This window comes from Cetorhinus maximus, chromosome 10 (genome assembly GCF_964194155.1).
Source record: "Cetorhinus maximus chromosome 10, sCetMax3.hap1.1, whole genome shotgun sequence".
NCBI lineage: Eukaryota > Metazoa > Chordata > Chondrichthyes > Lamniformes > Cetorhinidae > Cetorhinus > Cetorhinus maximus.
Genome location: NC_135888.1, coordinates 21219904 through 21240321, shown reverse-complemented (window position 1 = coordinate 21240321; position 20418 = coordinate 21219904). Strand labels below are relative to the sequence as shown.

Here is a 20418-nt window from a genome sequence, read left to right as displayed (position 1 = left end):
TCCCAACTCATGTGGCATTGTCACATGAGGGGCATGTTAGGGAAATTTTACTTTTCTATTTTTAGGTTTTGTACATTTTGAGCCAATCTCCCTGAGGCTGCACTTAGCCTCAGGGAGATGTGCGCTCTTTCGTGCGCATGCGTGAAAGAGCGCACTCTCGATTTTGGGATTCCCCCCCAGCCCGCACAGGGAGCGCATAGCGCTTCTGTGCGGACTTCACGCTGGGCGGGCCTTAATTGGCCCACCCACGTAAAATGGCACCGCGCCTCTGATCGGGGGTGCTGATCGGAAGCGCCCCCCCCCCACCACCGACGAGGGGAAAATTCAGCCCATTGTCTAACGCTGGGACTCCCCCAGCAATGATGTTGTGTAACTCAGGAGCCTTTGGGTCGGGGCAGGGGTGGTGGAATGAAGGTCTTGTTGTTGATTTAAGATGGGATGTAACATCCATTCCTCACCCTATTGAGAGAGATAACTCGTCTTGTGCCTTGAATAAGTGTGAGCTGGGGGGGGCGGGGGGCGCAGTGGGTGGCATTGTAGATAAAAGTCTTCCTCTGGCTTCAAACCAGTCATTTCCAAAATTGAGTGTTAACCTTTAATCTACCAGCATGTGGCTTAAAGGCTCATTAATGGTTTTTTTGGAATCATTTAAGGATTTGTGTTCTTATTGAAACAAGTCGGGAACTACCCAGCCAACTTCTGCAAAAGTTCCCTTTGTGATTAATTCACACGCTGAATGGTTTTTATCTGATTTTCGCTACTCATAGATCACATCGAGTAACTTCGATGTGTTATTAGGAAAATGCTATCTAGTCGTTTAAGTCCAGCAAAATGCTGCCAGCATTTGGTGGCTTCTGAAATCATGGCTCTTCCTTCTATCACCCCGTATAATTTCTGTACAGGAAGAATTCTGCGCCCAGAGTTTGCAAGACAAAAGCTGCGAACAAAGTGAGCTAGATTTTCACAACGGATAGCAAGGCATATTAGAGAAAGAGCTAGGCAAGTTTCGCAATTTTGTATTTACTAAAGCCATCTTGCATCGTTAAGTGAATAGTTTATGGCCTTTTTAAAAGGAACGCTTCTAAACAGAAAATGTTCTGTTTAGTTATTATGAATATCTGGAATCAATCTTTATCAGAGCTGCAATGTTAAAGGGTGGAATTATACTTCCATTAATTCAAAGCATTATAGGGAAGCGTCCTGGAGTGTTTGGGCGTACTAGGTCAGATTGGAACAGTAATACCAAATCAAAATACAGCACATGTTGGAAATCTGAAATAAAAAAAACAGAAAATGCCAGAAATACTCAGCGTCCGTGGAGTAGAAATAGAGTTAGAGTGATGATGATCCTTCGTCAGGACTGCTATCTTTGAGTCACAAGGTTATGAGTTCAAGTCTCCAGGGCTTGTGCGCATAAATCAAGGCTGACACTCCAGTGTAGTACTTGGGGCAGTGCTTTACCACGGGGGGTGCCATCTTTCAGATGAGACATTAAACAGAGGGCCAGTCTGCCTGCTCAGATGGATGTAAAAGACCCCATGGCACTATTTCAAAGAAGAGCAGGGGAGTTATCCCCAGCCTCCTGGCCAATATTTGTCCTAATATTTATCTCAATCAACATCACCAAAACAGATCATCTCTTCATTATTGCATTGCTGGTTGTGGGAGCTTGCTGTGTGAAAATTGGCTGCCATGTTTCCTACATTACAACACTAAATACACTTCAAAGACACTTACTTGCTTATAAAGCATTCTGAGACGTCTGGTGGTTGTGAAAAGTGCTATATAAACGCAAGTATTTCTTTACTTTTTAAAATTATGTTAGATAGAGAATGGGAAAGAAGAAAAAGAGGGATAAAATAGGAACATCATGAAATGGAAGTGTTTAATTTTAGTTTAAATTGTGTTTTAACCATTTTTAAAAATTCTTTCATGGGATGTGGGTGTCGCTGGCTAGGCCAGCATTTATTGCCCATCCCTAATTGCCCTTGAAAAGGTGGTGGTGTGCCGCCTTCTTGAAACGCTGCAAGCCATGTCATAAAGTTACACCCACAGTGCTGTTAGAAAGGGAGTTCCAGGATTTTGACCCAGCGACAGTGAAGGTACGGTGATATAGGACTGAATTTTCCCTCGTGGCACCAAGTCCCGTGGCGGGGATAGGGATGAGGAGTGTTTCCTGCCGCAGAGGCCATTGGGGATTCGTGCTGTATCTCACAACACCGGCCTCATTAATTATGCCAGTCAGGGGTTTCCCAACGTATCGCACAGAAGGTTGGGCTGGATGGCTCACGCCCCACCATCATATCCAGGCGCCATTTTTAAAAAGCATCCGGACATCACTGAACTACCATTGAAGGAAGAAGATGGACCTCCTGAAGAAAGATGATGGACCTCCAATGGAACACTCTGAAGCTGGAAGATGAACCTCCTCAAAGACAATGAAGCTAGAAGATCCACCCTATAGATGCTCCCCCCACCCACTGCCTTGTGTTCCAGGGCCCACAGCTACTGGAGGCCTCCATCAGAACTCTGGAGGCAGCCCCTGGCCTTCTTCAGCTAAACGCTGAAATGTACATGCCACGTTGGTCCAGATGGCGTGCTTTCCCGCTGGCGGCGCGGACGATTGGGCGGGTGGGGGGAGGCCAATTTCGGTTGGGCCTTCATCTGCACCCCATTAATGGGATGCAAATCAGTTTCCCACTGGCCTCTGGCAGGAACTGAACCACTATGGTGGACAGGAGCGGAAGATTCCGCCGTCATTTTTACGCTGGCAGGAAACTGACTTCTCAGCTCCCGCCGCATTTTGTTCCTACCCCCGCCTGCCATCAAACCCGCTGTGGCAGGGCCTGGAAAATTTCGCCCATTGTACCAAGTCAGGATATTGTGTGAATTGAAGGGGAACTTGTTGATGGTGGTGCCCCCATGCACCTGCTGCCCTTGTCCTTCTACATGGTAGAGGTCGTAGGTTTGGAAGGTGCTGCCGAAGGAGTCTTGGCAAGTTGCTGCAGTGCATTTTGTAGATGGTACACACTGCTGCTACTGTGCGTTGGTGGTGGAGGGAGTGAACGTTGAAGGTGGTGGATGGGGTGCAATCAAGCGGCTGCTTTGTCCTGGAGGGTGTCGAGCTTCTTGAGTGCTCTTGGAGCTGCACTCATCCAGGTAAGTGGAGAATATTCTGTTACACTCCTGACTTGAGCCTTGTAGATGGTGAACAGGCTTTGGGGAGTCAGGAGGTGAGTTTCTTATTGCAGAGTGGTTGACAGCTTTAATATTACAATAATAAAACTACTCCTAATTGTATAATATGAGTATTAATGTAAGTTTCAGAGTTGCGTGCTGAAGACAAACTGGTTGATCTCTGGAGGCTGGAATGACCTGGAGATGGGAATGTCCCAGGAGGCAGCAATGCTCTTGGAGCTGCCAACAGCGTAAGAGTTAAAATGCGCTTGGTTCTATGGAATAAAAAAGGTGCAATTAGATTGCTCGGTGTAGTCTATAGGCCAGTAACTAGGGAGAAGGATGTAGAGGAACAAGTCTGTGATCAGATTAGGGAGGTGCAAAAATTAGATAGTTATAATGGGGGACTTTACTACTATTCCAGTCTGTATTGGGTAATTAATGTAAAGGGCAGAGAAAATTTTATACAGCAGTATGTTTCCAGTCCAAAGAGAAAGGAGACACTGCTAGACCTGGTTCATGGAAATGAGGTGGGCCACGTGGATCAAGTGTCAGTAAGAAAAAGTTTAAGGGACAGTGATCCCTGTATCATAAGGTTCAGGCTGGCTACGGAAAAGATCAAAGAACAATCCAGTGTAAGAATAAACGACTAGGGGTAAGAAATTTCAAAGAACAATTCAATGTAAGAATAAACGACTAGGGGTAAGAATAAATCTGGGCCAAATAAATTGGAGTCAAAGGTTGGCAGGAAAAATGGTAATTGAACAATGGGCGACGTTCAAAGAAGAGATAATTTGGGCACAGTCAAGGTATATTCCCTTGAAAGGGAAAGGTAGGGTAAATAAATCCAGAGCTCCTTGGATGACAAAGGAGATAGAAATTAAGATAAAGAAGAAAAACTGTGCTTATGACAGATGTCAGGTCGAAAACACAATTGTGAACAAGGCTGAATATAGAAGGTTCAGAGGGGAGGTGACGAAGCAAATAAGAAAAGTAAAGAGGGAGCATGAAAAGAGACTGGTAGCCAACATAATAGGGAATCCCAAAGTCTTCTAGAGGCATATAAATAGTAAAAGGGTGATACAAGGAGGAGAAGGGCTGATTAGGGACCAAAACCAGAATTTACACATGGAGGCAGGGGGCATGTCTGAGGTATTAAATTAATACTTTGCATCTGTCTTTACCAAGGAATAAGATGCTACCCAGGCCATGGTGAAGGAGGTGGTAATTCACACACTAGAAGGGTTTACAATTGATAAGGAGAGGATATTGTATAGGCTGCCTGCACTTAAAGTTGATAAGAAACAGATGAGATGCATCCAAGAATACTGAAGGAAGTGAAAGTGGAAATTGTAGAGGCACTGGCCAAATATTTTCAGTCTTCCTTAGACTCAGGGCTAGTGTCTGAGAATTGCAAACTTTACACCCTTGCTGAAAAAAGGTGTAAGGATAAGCCCAGTAACTACAAGTCATTCAATTTAATTTCTAGACACAATAATTCGGGGCAAAGTTAATAGTCACATGACCAAATGTGGGTTAATTAAGGGTAAGTCAGCATGGATTTCTTAAGGAAAAATCATGTATAACTAACTTGCTGGAGTTTTTGAAAAGGTAACAGCGAGGATTGATGAGGGCAATGCTGTTGATGTGGTGTACATGGACTTCCAAAAGGCATTTGATACAGTGCTGCACAACAGACTTGTGAGCAAAGTCATAGCTTATGGAATAAAAGGGACAGTAGCAAAATGGATGCGCAATTGGCTGAGTGACAAGAAGCAAAGGGTAGTGGTTATGTTTATCAGGCTGGAGGAGGTTTGTAGTGGAGTTCCCCAGGGGGTCATCGTTGGGACCCTTGCTTTTCCTGACATATATTAATGACCTAGACCTTGATGTATAGGACACAATTTCAAAATTTGTGGATGACACTAAACTTGGAAGCATTGTGAACCGTGAGGAGGATAGTGTAGAATTCAAAAGGACATAGACAAATTGGTGGAATGGGCAGACAGGTGGCAGATGAAGTCAATGCAGAGAAATGTGAAGTGATTTATTTTGGTAGGAAGAACATGGAGAGAGAATATAAAGATTAAGGTTACAACTCCAAAAAGGGTGCAAGAGCAGAGGGACTTGGGTGTATATATAAGTCATTGGAGGTGGCAGGACAGGTTGAGAGAGTGGTTAATAAAGCACAAGTATCCTAGGCTTTATTAATAGGGGCATAGAGTGTAAGAGCAAGGAGGTTATGTTGAACCTCCTGGTTTGGCCTCAGTTGGAGGATTGTGTCCAGTTCTGGGCACTGTACTTGGAAAGATGTCAAGGCATTGGAGAGAGTGCAGAAAAGATATGAGTTATAAAGAAAGATTGGAGAAGTTAGGACTGTTTTCCTTATAGAGAAAAGAAAGTTGAGAGGAGATATTTGACAGAGGTATTCAAAATCATGAGGAGTCTGGATGGAGCAGATATGGAGAAACTATTCCCACTCGTGAAGGATCAAGGACGAGGCGGCACAGGTTTAAAGTAATTGGCAAAAGAAGCAAAAGTGACATGAGGAAAATCTTTTTCACATAGCGAGTGGTTAAGGTCTGGAATGCACTGCCTGAGAGTTTGGTGGAGGCAGGTTCAATCGAAGCATTCAAAAGGGGATTAGACTGTTATCTGAGAAAGGAGAATGTGCAGGGTTACAGGGGGAAGGTCGGTGGGGGGGAATGGCACTAAGTGAGTTGCTTATTCGGAGAGCCGGTATAGACACGATGGACCAAATGGCCTCCTGCAACGTAACGATTCTGTGATTCTGAAGTCACTAGTAGAAACAGGCCAATGATATTTTGAGACTAAAGCAGCATTAGGCTTCAGCAAGTAAAAAGATCAGAGAATTTAAGTAACTAAGGCGTTAATGCTTTGAATAACTTTCTATTAAACACTAATGAATAAATATCAACTATTAAACATGAAGGCTTTAATATTCAGTTTTCAGTTCTGTGTTTTGAAACAGAGGATAATGTGACATTCATGCAATTTTTTGAATGACTAAAGACATTATTCTCCAGATTTGTAATATTTCCACATATATACTAACATAGGAACCGAAAGCAGAGCAATGCGGCTCAATGCAAAATAAAAGTGGCATTGAAGCAGCTGAGGAATGTTTGATACTTACAACCAATCCACGAACGCCAGGAGGTCCTGGGGCTCCCAAATCTCCCTGTAAGCAAAGATCGGAAGATTATTGGCTCTTTTCTAAACAAATAAGAGGTTGGAAGTGGCTGGATCTCTGAGAAAGTGCAGGCTCAAGGGGGGAAGACCTAGTTCCCTCCCTGGCCTGTGTAATCTGCAGCTCCCATCCAAAGAAGGCACGCAAATGAATGAAGCTCAGCCACATTCGCTCTGCATTCAAACAGAGACCTGCTTGTTGTCCGGCCTCAGTGGCCTAGTTATGAGCAAACCTGATTTCCTCCGCTCAGCCAGCGGGAGTACAGGAACACTTTAGTGAAAGAGATAACTGTAACCACCCCAGCAATCAGCACTGTGTTTTTGGGTTGGGTGAACTGGTAGCAAATTGGAATAGAACCGGGGTAAAAATCCCAACTAAAATAATGAACTTGTGTCCCACGGATGTTTCTGTTAGCAGAATCACTGCTAGGTTTAGTCCTGTAAATAAAGGTCTGAATGACATTGATCTCAATCCAAACAAACCTCAAACATTTACTGAATTACAACCTTTGTATGTGTGTTATTGTACCAACACAGGCTGAATCACAGCCCTTTTTGTACCATGCTACGATTTATAGCATTGCCTTCTCTAAATTATTTTTCTATGCTATTGAAACCCTGCAATGAGTTATAATCTCAATAAAGTATCTTGCTTTTTCATTACACTAATACTGATGTAAGTGTTCTTTGAATGAAATATAGAATAGTTCATTAACACCACTTAACTATATATGAAATTCAATGTGTGTGACGAGAATTAAAGATGCATTTGCATCTCAAACTACGCAAGTTCAGGAAAACATCAATGGTGTGCAATTGAAACATTCCTTTTTTTTTAAATGACAGTTATAAGAGGAAGCCAGTGTAACTGTGATTGGACACATGCGTCCAACATACTCAAAATCACACACATCACACAAAATGTATTAACATTCTGCAGAAAAGTATATCTATCTCAGCTCTGCCCTTGTTTATCCAAACACCTCATTTTTTTATGACAGTTACAAGAGGAGTTTCCACTGTTAGAGTCGTCATCATCAAACTGAAAGTCCCCAAACTATGTAAAGAAAAGCCTCAAGAGATTTTGATGGCACACAATTTGCTTGTTGTTCTTGATCACATCAGAAAATATTCCATACTGCTAATTATAACACCAAATGAATGAGAATAGACCAGGAATGGACACTTGAGGTATGGAGGGAGGGAATCAGAGCAGTGAATGAAAGCTTGGTGGATAAAGGAGTTTGCTGAGGAATCTCTCATCAGTTCATCAATGGTGGATACATAAAGGATAGAATCAGAGGACTGGCAGGTGGGATGGGGGAGGTGGGGAAGAGGGGTTTAAGGCAAGATAACATTGCAGAGATAATGTGGGGTGGGGAGGGGAATCTGAAGAGATGGACCAGGATTATAAATCCAAAAACATTAATGGATAGGAATTAATGTGGGTGAGCGAGGGCCGGGCGATGGGGCAGCGGGCAGGGTGTGGACAGGATGTCAGAAGCTGCATTTTGGTAGTTGTCTTTGCATGGAGGGTGCAGGTTGGGTGACCAACTGTCCCGTATTTTAAGGGATTGTCCCTTATTCTGACTGTTAGTCCCGTGTCCCTTAAGGGATGCCTTTTGTCCTGTTCTAGGAGAGCCTATTGGAGACGGAGCCTGGGAGTCTCAGTTGAGTGATATGAATGGGACTGCAAATCTGAGTTGGCCAGCAGCGAGATGATAATGTGGCGAATCCACAAGACAAGTTTTGGTTGTGCTAAATGCCCTTCCCCCCCCAACTCTTATGGTCACCAGAAACTCCCACTCTCACACTCAACAGCACCCGCCACCTACTCTTATCCTTACCAGCAACAATTCGCCTCCCGGTCCTACAATCAGAGTGTCCATTATTTTATTTCATAAGAGTTGGCCACACTGAATAAAGGGATAAGAAGAGCTTCTCTAAGAGGCTAAGCAACAAAAGTATGGCTAAGGGTTTTTAAAGCAGCAGTATGAGTAGAGGCAAGAAGTATTACTGAGTCAGAAATAACAGCCTTTGGAGATAAATGGGATATGCGATTTGAAGCTTAGCTCTGGGTTGAACAGGTTGCGGAGATTTTGCACAGACTGTGTAAGTGGTCAGCTAACTGGTGGAGTCCGTTGGAAAGGAGTGGAGTTTCAGGTAGCAGCTGAGAGCAACGCTTTAGGTTCTTCTGACGTGAAGTGTCAGCAAGCTGAATTGCCATTAAGCTTATAGCAAAATTTGACCCAAACCACTCCCCTCACCACCACCATTCCACCGATAGGCCATATCTTAACCCTGTAATAAAAACTGAAAATGCTGGAAAAACACAGCGGGTCTGGCAGCATCTGTGGAGAGAGAAACAGGTTTAACTTTTCGAGTCCGTAAGACTCTTCTTCAGTACTTTGCTTTCATCCCATGCTTTAACCCTGCCAGCCTGGCCAGAGGAGGCGTTGAAATCGGGTTGGGGGGGTGCTGCAACAACTCACTTCCCCCAATCCCGCTACTTTCCTGTGGTGCTTCATTTAAACCTGATGTTTCTCACAGACTCACAGAACAGAGAGGGCAGCAGGGCCTGAATGGAATATTTAATCAGAAAATGTATTGATTTTCCCCTTATTTTGGACAGGAAATCGCAGATAGCGCATTCACGATTGGCAAATCAGCTAGACAAACCTTCCTGATAATGGTGTGCGTTTGAAACGTTGGCTCCTGGAGCCTAATGGCTTCAAGCTCACAAAGTTAATGGCCTATACTGCACAGCACATTGGAAATGAATACCTCTGCAATTTCACAAGTAATACTTAAAACAATGCCGCAGATTAATAATGTAAGAGGAGTTGGACAAGCACATGAAGGAGAAAGGGATAGAGGATGATTTAGATGAGAGGAGATTCAAGTGGAGCATAAACACAGATATGGACTGGTTGGGCCAAATGGCTTGTCACTGTGCTGTATATCCTATATAATCCCCTGTAGATTCATTTCCATCATATTTTATGTAAGTAAATGCTATTTATAAAAATTGAAACAGGCCAACCAAATTCCCTTGTATGTAATTTTATTTAGTTACAAACTAATAGAAATAATCATCATGGGCACATGCACCAAAAGACAATGGGCAGAATCTTCTCTTTGGCAAGTGGGGTCAGGGCCTGCTCGCCAACGCCTAAAATGACGCGGAATGATGTCAGACGTCACCTCGCATCATTTAGATTTTCAGTTCGCCGAACTGTCAAAGGCTTATTAAGACCATTAAAAAAGTAATTAACATGATTAATGGACCTGCCCACTCCCGCACAACCCCCCCAGCCCAACAGGGGGGAAGATCCTGCCCAATGAAATTTTGGTGAACATTGGATCATAAATATAGTTTCAATTTATTAATTCAGCATTAAATTAATTACAGGGAAAATTTATTTGGATAGTTTTGTTTGTTTGTCCCACCGCTTCTGATGGCTTCTACTTCTCTATAATATTTATATAATTCTGTCTAGGATTTCATTTTGGAGGAGCAAACGGATTGGACTGGATTCAAGACAAACTCAAGGAAACTTTAGGGTCCAAAGCCTTTTAAAATGAAAACATTTTGATATTAATCTTTTCAAACAGCTCTTTATTGAGTTACCTACTACTCATTTACATTTTGTGTAAACCCTCAGTAGCCAAATCAAGCATCATTTGTGAAGTCAATGCTATTGGTTCACACATGACAAATTTTGCTATCATGGTGTCCTTTCTATTTAATAGTTCTCAGTATCTCTCAGTTACCTCTGACATTTCTCTTTTGATCCATTTTGATCTCTGCATCACATGTCTGTTATCTCTCCTTTTTGCGCGTTGCAATGATCTCTATTCCAACTCTCAAAATCCTGATAATTCAGGGGCTTTTCATAGAATGGATACAGCACAGCAGGAGGCCATTCGGCCCACTGTGTTCGTGCCAGCTCTCTGCCAGAACATCTCAGCTAGTGCACTCCCCCAAACTTTCCCTGTAGCCCCTAATTTTCTTTCTCTTCAGATAATTATCCAATTCCCTTTTGAAAGCCCCGACTGAATCCGCTTCCACCACCACTCTCAGGCAGTGCATTCCAGATCCTAACCACTCGCTTGTCAATGTATCAGGAATTACTTTGTCAAGATCCAATAACAATCACCTTGCTGACTGAGAGTCTGTCACTCTGTTGAGCTAGCTGAAGAATAAACCTGCTTGAGGTAAAAGACCAGCATCAGACTCATTCTTCCCTTATCTACAATTATTGGAGTTAACATCGCTCCTCACATTGCTCCTTATGTCATCGTTGCTTCTTTTACCAATCACCTTAAATCAGTGCTTTTTTTTGTATGTGTTCGTAGGTGTGGTTATCAGTGTTCTAAGCCTCTATATACACGGGGCATTAAACCCAATTATTAAGTAGCCTTGTTAGAATTGAGAAACACTGTGAACTGATGGGCTCCCTCAGTTCTGAGCTGTACAAATTCAGTGTCTGGTCACCATGGAGGAGTGTAAACACAAACAGGCAGGGACTTCACTTTAATTTTCAAATGAAGCAAGGACTTACATTTGTACAGCAACTTTTTTGAGCTCATGCTATTTTGAAGAAAAACAGGGGAGTTTTCCCAGGTGTCCTGGCCAATATTTATCTTTCAATCAACATCACAAAGAAGGGATTATCCCTTGTCATTATGACATTGCTGTTTGTGGGAGCTTGCTGTGCACAAATTGGCTGCCATGTTTCCTACATTACAGCAGTGACTACATTTCAAAAGTATTTCATTGGCTGCAAAGCACTTTGAGACGTCTGGTGGTCGTGAAAAGCGCGATGACAAATGCAAGTCTTTCCTTCTTTTCTTTTCTTAGGACATCCCAAAGTACTTTACGGTCAAGGAGGTGGTTTGATGTGTATTCATTGTTGCAATGCAGGAAATGGGGCAGCCAACTTGAATGGAGCAAACTCCCCTACACAGCAATGGGATAAGGGCCAGGTCATCTGATTCAATGATGTTATTTGAGGCATAAATATTGGCCAGGACGTTAGCTTTGGTTTAATGCCTCATCCAAAAGTCGGACATGGAATGAATGATGTGCAAGTGGTGTGATAAAACTTGCTTTTTCCACGTTTTATAAGCACGCCACATAAATCGGTGTTCAGGGTTGCTCAGGGAGAAGCTACAAGTGAACTTCAGTGCGAAGGGCACAGGAAAAAAAATCAAAATGAACAGTTTTAAGGCTCATTTATGCAGCTTATTTCTGAATATGTTTGTCTCTTTGCTGTCACAAAGGTTTCCATGAGCTTTCTTGATAGTTACTCTGCCGTTTTTGTGCTCTTTTACAGGACCCCATTAGTGCCCACAACAGGATTAACTCCAGGGAAACTCTTTCTATATAAACTAGCATGAGGATGAGGACAAGTGGACAGATGCCAAGCGTCTAAGGAAGAATCTAAGACACGAGAAATTGATAATTTTGGGAAGATGGTGCCTCAGGCATAATAGTTTCTGGACTGTAAACCATGAACCTTCACCTAGGCTCCAAAGCAGGTGATTTTTTTTTTCTTCAAATCTCCCCAAAGGTTGTAAGATATTTTGGTCGGGATTTTCAAGTCCCGCCAGTGGCAGGCATCGTTGCAGGCGGAATGGGAAAATTTGGAGAGCGGCCTTGGACACTGGCGGGGCTGGGAAATCCCGTTCTTTGTTTCTCCCTTGTACCACTTTCCTTCAATTGTCTACACCCTGCAATTTTCACTCCAGGACAATTTTCTGTTTCTGTCGCTACGTGTAAATGCACAAACTTACATAGGGCTGGGAATACTTGTTGAGAAGGGACAGACACATGAAAACTGAATGCTACCATCGTTATCACCACCTTGGGCAGATGTGCATGTGCTAATTTACACCAATATAGGAAAAAATCAGCCTCATGGGCCTGAATATGAATCATGGGTCTGATCTACATGAGGTAATTTGTGGGTGGAAATGTGGACAGGTAAAAGAAGACTGTGGGTTTTTATAAAATGCACATTCCTCCCCCCACAGTAGAAACTGTTGCCTGCAGTCTCTTGGCTTAATTAGCAGGTTAAGGATTAAAACAAACATCACACAGTTTAACACAGTTGAAATTCCTGTTTATTCAGCTAACGAAAAGTTAAATCACTGGCTGCAGCACTTGTTTAGCTAACTGTACAGGATTTGTGTTTCACTACCTAGATACAGTTAAAGGGCAGTTCCAGGGATCTCCTCATCAATCAAAAGGTGGAAGCTAAAGTTCCAACTATTATCTGGTACAAACTGCTAAGAGTCTGGCCCTTGCTGCAGAGGAAGGTGCAGTGTAGAGTATTTGTGGTGCCAACTGTGCATTCACTGAATAAGAAGATAAATACACTACCACAACACTATTAGGATCAAACTAAATTTACAAATGTTAGGCCACACAAGAGTGCAATGTATTCAAGGACGTGGAAGCCAGGACATTTGGATGCGTCAGTTTTTTTGAAGGGGGGGGGTGCACGGGTGAGTGTGGGAAGTGGGCAGGTTCATGGAACAATTGCTATGCCTGAAATGTGAGGCCTGAGGTCTGTTTGATGCTGAACTACATAAGGGATATTAGGATAGATGACTAAAAGCTTGGTCAAAGAGCTAGGTGTTAAGGAGCATCCTAAAGAAAGAGAGAGGTGGAAGGGTAGAAGGAATAAAAGAGCGTAGGTCCCAGGCAGCAGAAGGCACCTAAACCACAGTTCAAACCGAGGAAGCATAAGGGCCCAGAATTAGAGGAGCACAGAGATCTTGAAGCAATGATGGGCAACCTAGGCTAGTGAGTGGCTGCATGAGTGACCCTCCATCTCATTGGGCCGCAAGATTGAAATCGGGCATGTGTACTGACCATGACCCCATGAATAAGAATTTGCACCAATTGAACCATAGCAGCACTTTGATTGGACGCAGAGGGAGCACACGGCTCTCATAGTCAATGTCGTGTGAAATCAGCACACACCTCACTTCATGTGCCCTTGCTTTGCGTGTGTATCACTTCAGTAATACCAGTAGAAAAAAAACCTAGGTGGGCAGAAACCAGCGGAATCTGGTGACCCTGCGGGTGGGCAACGGTCAACAAAATGTCTCGCGGGCACTCAGAGTCCTAATGGGCCGCATGCCTGCCCACCACTGTCTTGGAGGGTGGTGGGGCTGCTGGAGGTTACAGAGATAGGGAGAGGCAAGGCCACGGAGGGATTTGAAAACAAGGATGAAAACTTTAAAGTCAAGATGTTGCTGGATCGGGAGTCAATGTAGGTCAGCGAGCACAGGGGTGATAAAGTAAGGGGACTTGGTGCTAGTTAAGGACATGGGCACAACTGCTTCTCCACCTGCAAGGAAGTATTTTTTAAAACCTTCTCTTGTTGCATGTGGTCTGACATGTGTTCCCTTTGAGGAGTTCATGTTAGACCAGACTTAAACATTAAGCCTAACTAACCTTGTGATTGGGGTTTCTCAGGCGTTGAGCTCCTCAGTTAGATATGTGAAAGGGCCTAACACTTGTTTCGCTGCGCACTGATTTTTGGGTCTTTACCATTATGGCAGGTGGTGTCTTATCATCTCATAACAGAGTGAAAAACTTCAATCCCCTATCCCTGTGTCAATGCCCTCTCAGTGACTGGACAGTTTATTGTCATACTGGACTACGGCTCCCATTATCCTACAGTAATGGAGAAGAGTAAACGTCAGGTGGATTATTTTGCCCTGCAGAGACAAGTTTGAAAGATTTGGTATTTAGTTTGCTGTTGATAGTGTCGCTACTTATGAGTCTGTTATTAACCCCATCAACGTGTACTAAATATCTTCACCCTGAACATGCAATTACGTTTACAGAAATCGAGGATGACTATATGGTTCCCAGTGTCAGCTTTGCTCAGAAGGTTACCTCTCAGCAGGTTCAAGCCCCACTCCAGGGCTTAAGCACACACATTAGGATAAGGCTACACTGTCAGAAACTACTTTTCCTACCCTGCTTGTAGCTACTCCTGCTGTCAAATTTTGTTTTATAATGCCTTGGGATATTTTAGTACATTAAAGGTACCATATAAATATAGGTTGCTGTTGTTGTTTGAATGTTTGCTTTAGGATGTCCTGAAGATGTAACAAGGATTAATAAAAATACAAGTCTTCCTTATGTAGGTTCAGGGAAATTCCTTTCTGTCTTGCTTATAAACTTTGTTATTATTTAGATGACAGACTGTAGCTGCTACAATAAACACCAGCATTACACTCATAAGCCCACTCAAACATACTTCTGTTGCTTGAATGTTAATTCTAAAACAATTCAGAGCAGTTAATATTCTGTCTCTCTCCCTTTCTATTTTCTCTTCTCCATTAACCCTCACTGTCGATGCGTTTCCTCCCTGTGTCTTTCCTCCAACAATCCACTTTGGGAGATGGAAGCGACTTTGAAAAACTTACCTTGGCCACAAACTGTCCATAAGGTGATCTGCAAAAACCTGAAGTCTGACTTGATTTTAACACACTGGAAATGGCTACTGACAAATGTGCGAATTAATCGACAGAAATGGACTGGGGGTTGAATATAGCCAAGTTCACCTCTGCTAGTACGATCGCTGAAAAGTTTAAAGTTTTCAGCAAAACGTGTAATATAAAGCTCCTCGATTACTGACGCTGCCATTAACAGTATGTGCTCTACAAGAGTATATTATCCAAAGGGGCTATCATGTGATAACATCATGAATAAGATCCACTGTGATATCCTGATTTACCAGTAATTCAGAGAGATTTCGCTTTTCTGGTATGATTAGATACAAAAGTACCACTACCTCAATCTGGATACCATTACAGTAAGTACACAGTTCAATGACTGTCACTAAACCACCGCTGGTTAAATCCTCTGGAGAGTTCAAAGTGTTCTTTGATGAAAATCACAAAACAGCGACTAACAAAATCCACGCAAATAATTTCGACATGGAGCTAAAGCTTCTATCCAATCATTTCTTACTTGGTGAATGATTAGAGACGCCTGTTACAGGCGACAAAGAAAGGAACCATTTTCAAACTGCAGGCTAGATTAATCAAATAATTTCCCTACATGATGTTTACTTCACTGTGGTTGTTTCGATTAAGGTGTTGTCTAGCACTAAAGCAGACACACGGAAACGCTGAGTCACTGAAGGGAGGATTAAACAATTTGTCAAAAAGAAATATCAACATGAGCAAAGGTCTAACGTGTGACGGAAAGTGACCAACGTGCTTGGGTCTTACCACAATCATCTCTGGTTTCTTTACAAAATATTGCATTGCTCCCAACAAAATCACAATTCTTGCATTTACCTGGCAAATTGAGGCAGGTGAAGCCTTTAAAATTAGAGGGGTGGATTTACCTCACGGCATCCAGCACCAATCCCATGTTTTCCAGTGAGGGAAGCTAGCAGGAGGAGGACGATCAACAGAACAGGCATCTTAATTTAAGTTTGTTACATTTCTTGGTGGGGACTGAAGGCTCAGGAATGCACCCCTGCGCCCCTTAGGGGAAACATGTCTGCCCGTACTCTCCGCCACCGTCTGACAACACCCTGGAAACCCTCTCACACTGCATTTACCCCAGACCTGACTGGCAGCCTTTGAAATGCCAGATTTCCACATCCACTGGTTATTTTTGGGATCTTTTGGGTACACTATCTCGTTGGGGGGAGACGGTAGTGTAGTGGTAATGTCACTGGGCTAATAATTCAGAGGCCTAGGCTAATGCTCTATGAACATGGGTTCAAATCCCACCGCATAGTGGGTGGAATTTAGAAATTAAATGAACAAATCTGGAATATAAAGCCAGTCTCTGTATTGATGACCATGACAACCATCATTGATTGTTGTAGAAACCCATCTGGTTCACCACATGCCGTTTAGGGCAGAGTTCTTCGTCCCGTGGCCAGGCGCATGCCCAACCTGATCGGCAGTAAAATAATGCGCGATGAGGTCGGGCGAGCGAGAGGCAGCAGCGCGCTCGCCAACAATTTAAGAGGCCTAGTAAGGCCCATAATCTATGAATTAAATCAAATTTTTCACTGCTCTTCCAACCGTTTGGTTGGCGGACGGGCGAAAAGGCCAAGTGGCCTTTGCATTTTTGCGAAACCTCATCCACGGGTGGGATGAAGTTTCGACCAGTGATTTAAAAAAAAAACTTTTAAAACTCATTTTTAATATGTCCCCCCACCTCCATCCCGGCAGCGCTGGGGCTCTGAGCGCGCCTCTCACGCTGGCTAGCCGTTAATTGGCCAGCCAGTGTGAAATCGCGGTCGGGGCCTGATTGTGGGCAACAGTCGGTTTCGCGGCCGTTCCTGGGCCCGCCCACCACGCCTGCCCGACGAGGTTAAAATCCTGCCCCCTGAGGGAAGGAAATCTGCCATCCTTGCCTGGTCTGGCCTACTTGCAATATGGTTGACTCTTAACTGCCCTCTGGCATAGCCTAGCAGACCAATCAGTTCAAGGGCAATTAGGGATGGGCAACATCCCTTGCCAGCAATGCCAACATCCCATGAGAAAGTTAAAGCACAGATTAGGGGTAATTTCAGGGAATAATGGTCCCGGTTCAGAACCTTGGCTGCAGGGTTCACGAGGTTGGAGATTTTGGGCAAGTCGCGATTTTCCACCAATGGGGGATAGTGGCACATCAATCTCTGTTAGGTTCTGCCCGGCAGTCGTGGTTCCAGTCCAGCAGCAAAATAGAATTGCCTTTAGGGCGGCCATTTCTGAGAATTCCTATTTCAGTTCAAGACTTCTTGAGGGCAGAGACAGCTAACAATTTTTATGTCACTTATTTAGAATTTTGCCTGAACTCTTCACCTCCCTCCAAACTGAAAGGCTTCATCAAGCTTCAACCCCACTTGTTTCTGAATTTGCCTATATTCTGGACTGGTGAACATGTTAACAGGTGAGAGGGAGATTTAAATTAACAATTTAAATGATTCCTATCACAGCTATACACATTTTATATATATATGGATTATCATTTTTTTGTGGTGAACAAATTAAGTTTTTAGTGATGATTTATCCACCTAGAAATGACTGTGGATAGTATCCTAGTCCTTCTCCTCAGCCTTTTGGCCCACCAACAATAGCAGAGCATTTGGCTTCTCCCTGGTGGCCTGGCCAATCCCTCAACCAACGTCGCAAAAACAGATTACTTGGTCATTTAGCTCATTGCTGTTTGTGGGATCTTGCTTTGCGTATTGTGGCTCTCACGCTTCCTTACATTACAACTGTGGCTATCTTTCATTCCCTGTGAGACTTTGTGGGGCACCCTGAGGTGGCGATTTGCATTATATAAATGAACATTCTTTCTTTGTCACTCTGCCCAAAGCCCTCCATGTGAACCCACCTGTGAAAACCCTCAACCCACCCACTCTAACCCCTAGCTTTAGCTCTGCCACCATTCCATTGACAGTTCTCTCTAGGTTTTCTCCCCCTGTACAAAATGGTTTGTGACTTTTTCTTCTTTAACCAGTGTGATGTAAATACAAGTAGTTGTGTTGTTTCAACCAATGGCAAATGCACTCACTGACAAATGAATCCAAAAATGTGATGGATAAGCAATGCTTTATCTTTCTTTGCCAATATTGGTAATCGTCTTTTATTCAATGCTGATAATATTTAATTGGTACCTAAAGATATAAACCTTTATCCAGAACCTGGAAGGATTTCATTGCAAATTATTGCTGCTTTCTTTGCTTGGGGAGGAAAGTCAATTTTAATGTTCTTCACTGTCCCCTTCTTGAAATCAGCTAAATCTGGCCAGGTTAGGTATTGACCCCGAGATACTCTTGGTCCAGGATCTCCTAGCATCATTCAACTTCAAGCAGAAACACTTAATGATCTATATGGTAATGGCCATTTAGTTCTACGCTCTACGGGCTTAATTAAAATTCCTGCTTGAACAAGGGATGAAGATTTCATTGGAATTCTCTACCCCGGGGGTTGTGGGTGCTCCATCACTGAATACTTCGAAGGCTGAGATGGGCACAAGATTTTTGGTCTCTCTGGGAGTCCAGGGATATCAAGACTGGGCAGGAAAGTGGAGTTGAGGCATAATCGTGTCGAATGGCAGGGAAGGCTCAAGGGGTGGTATGGTCTATCCTTTCTTACATTCTTATAAGGTTGATACAGGTATCTTTGCCATTGGAAATGTGATGCCACAAGTGGTGATTTACGAAAACACGACATAATAATGCTTCACAGAACTCCATCATGTCACAAAAGCAACATTACATTACAAAACATCATTTCTGAGATTATTGCAAGGTAAGATGCAAACTTAGTAATGTCGATTGGCTCAATATGGGGAGATGGTGGCTAGGTGGTAATATCACTGGTCTAGCAATCTAAGGGCCCTAGCTAATACACTGGTTCAAGTCCCACAATAGCAGTGAGTGGAGTTTAAATGTAATAAAACAAGACCTGGAATATAAAGCTAGTCTCAGTAATGGTGACCATGAAACTATCACTAACTGTTGCAAAAACCCATCTGGTTCACTAATGTCCTTTAGGGAAGGAAATCTGCTGTCCTTACCTGGTCTGGCCTACATATGACTCTAGATCCTCAGCAATGTGGCTGACTCTGAAATGGCCAAGCAAGCCACTCAGTTCAGGGGCAATTAGGGACAGGCATTAAATGCTGGCCTTGCCAGCAACTCCCACATCCCATGAAAGAATAAAAAATCCCAATTAAGACTTGATATGTTCAGTCCTATGACTATTCTAATACAGGTATCAATTTGTTGTTTTTAAGAGGTTAATTCTTATGTCAAAACAATAATTTCTGGACAATAGATCCTTTTTAACTTTCCTGATATGGCAACAATGCATGCTTAAGAGGCCTAATTGAAATGAAATCAGATTTTATGTCCTTTTAACGAACAGGAATCCAAAGTATAAAATAAACTATACAATAATAAACTGGAAATAAAATACTGGCAGGCTAAGGCTAGACTACTAATGAAGTGGTGTTCTGAAAAACATTGCTATGAGACCACAAAGCACCAGTTTTCCAGTTAACGCTCAGTTTATTGGTATTTTCATTCAATCTTTACTCACACTTTCTTAAGTAAACAAACTAAATTCTACCGAATGCTTCATTACTGTTGGAACCCTAGCAGCAATGTTTGTGGTTTGGCAGATTAGTTTAAAGAAAAAACTAAATGGCCATTACCATATAGATCACTGTATATATAAAATTGCAAGCTACGATATATTGAGCAGCTGGTGCAGATTCTAGATCATTGCCATACTGAACATTTGTTACAGAATATTAACGAGTAAACTTTTGATATCATTAAGTGCTAGAGTTTATTTCTGAGCAAAGAATTGATCGATATCTTGAACTACTGAACAATAGTCTAGGGTCTGAAGTTGTTATTTCGCACATATTGGGTGAGAAAAAGGTCCTTCACATTCTAAAATGGCACATCTACAAAATGCCAATGCACGTGAAATCCCGATTGGCTCAAATATCACATTCACTGGAATGCAACATTGTGGTTTCATTCCAAGCAGAGAAGGTCCAAGCAATAAGACACAGCTGGAGTTGGGGAATAGAGTACAGTGGGGCAGCATGTGCAGAATAACAGAGCCAAAGAGCAGGGCACAGTGGGGAACTGGGGAGTGGTGCACATTGGAGTAATGGAGGCTCAAAAAACAAAACCAAAATTAGTTATTTTTCTGATTGGTCTATGTATCTATTTACTTATCAAGCTATCTATATTAATCTGTTTCAACTGTTTAGAGTTTGGGAAAGTGTCCTTTGCAGGTTGTATCACTTTCAAAGGATTCCCACTTGACATCCAGATTGGTTCATATTCATGCAAAAAAAATCAAGATCAGTGTCGATTACCTCAAATATGACTAAACCAATTCGCTGGCAGGAACGATATCAATGAACAAGTGACAGGGACCAGCAATGAACACAATACCAATCAGTGAAACGCTTCCCCAGTGCTTTGAGCAGCCTCCAACGCTTTATTAGACATTTCTGATGTT

At 42.8% G+C, this 20418-nt stretch overlaps 1 protein-coding gene across 2 annotated transcripts in view; it reads right to left on the bottom strand.

The window, feature by feature from the left end:
- Window positions 1–20418, bottom strand: part of col27a1b (collagen, type XXVII, alpha 1b) — a 605111-nt gene that overhangs the window by 335790 nt on the left and 248903 nt on the right. For both annotated transcript variants that reach the window (XM_078550110.1, XM_078550108.1), the window contains exon 14: window positions 6335–6379. In XM_078550110.1, coding sequence (XP_078406236.1) covers window positions 6335–6379 — 45 coding nt within the window. The remainder of the gene's footprint in view (window positions 1–6334; window positions 6380–20418) is intronic.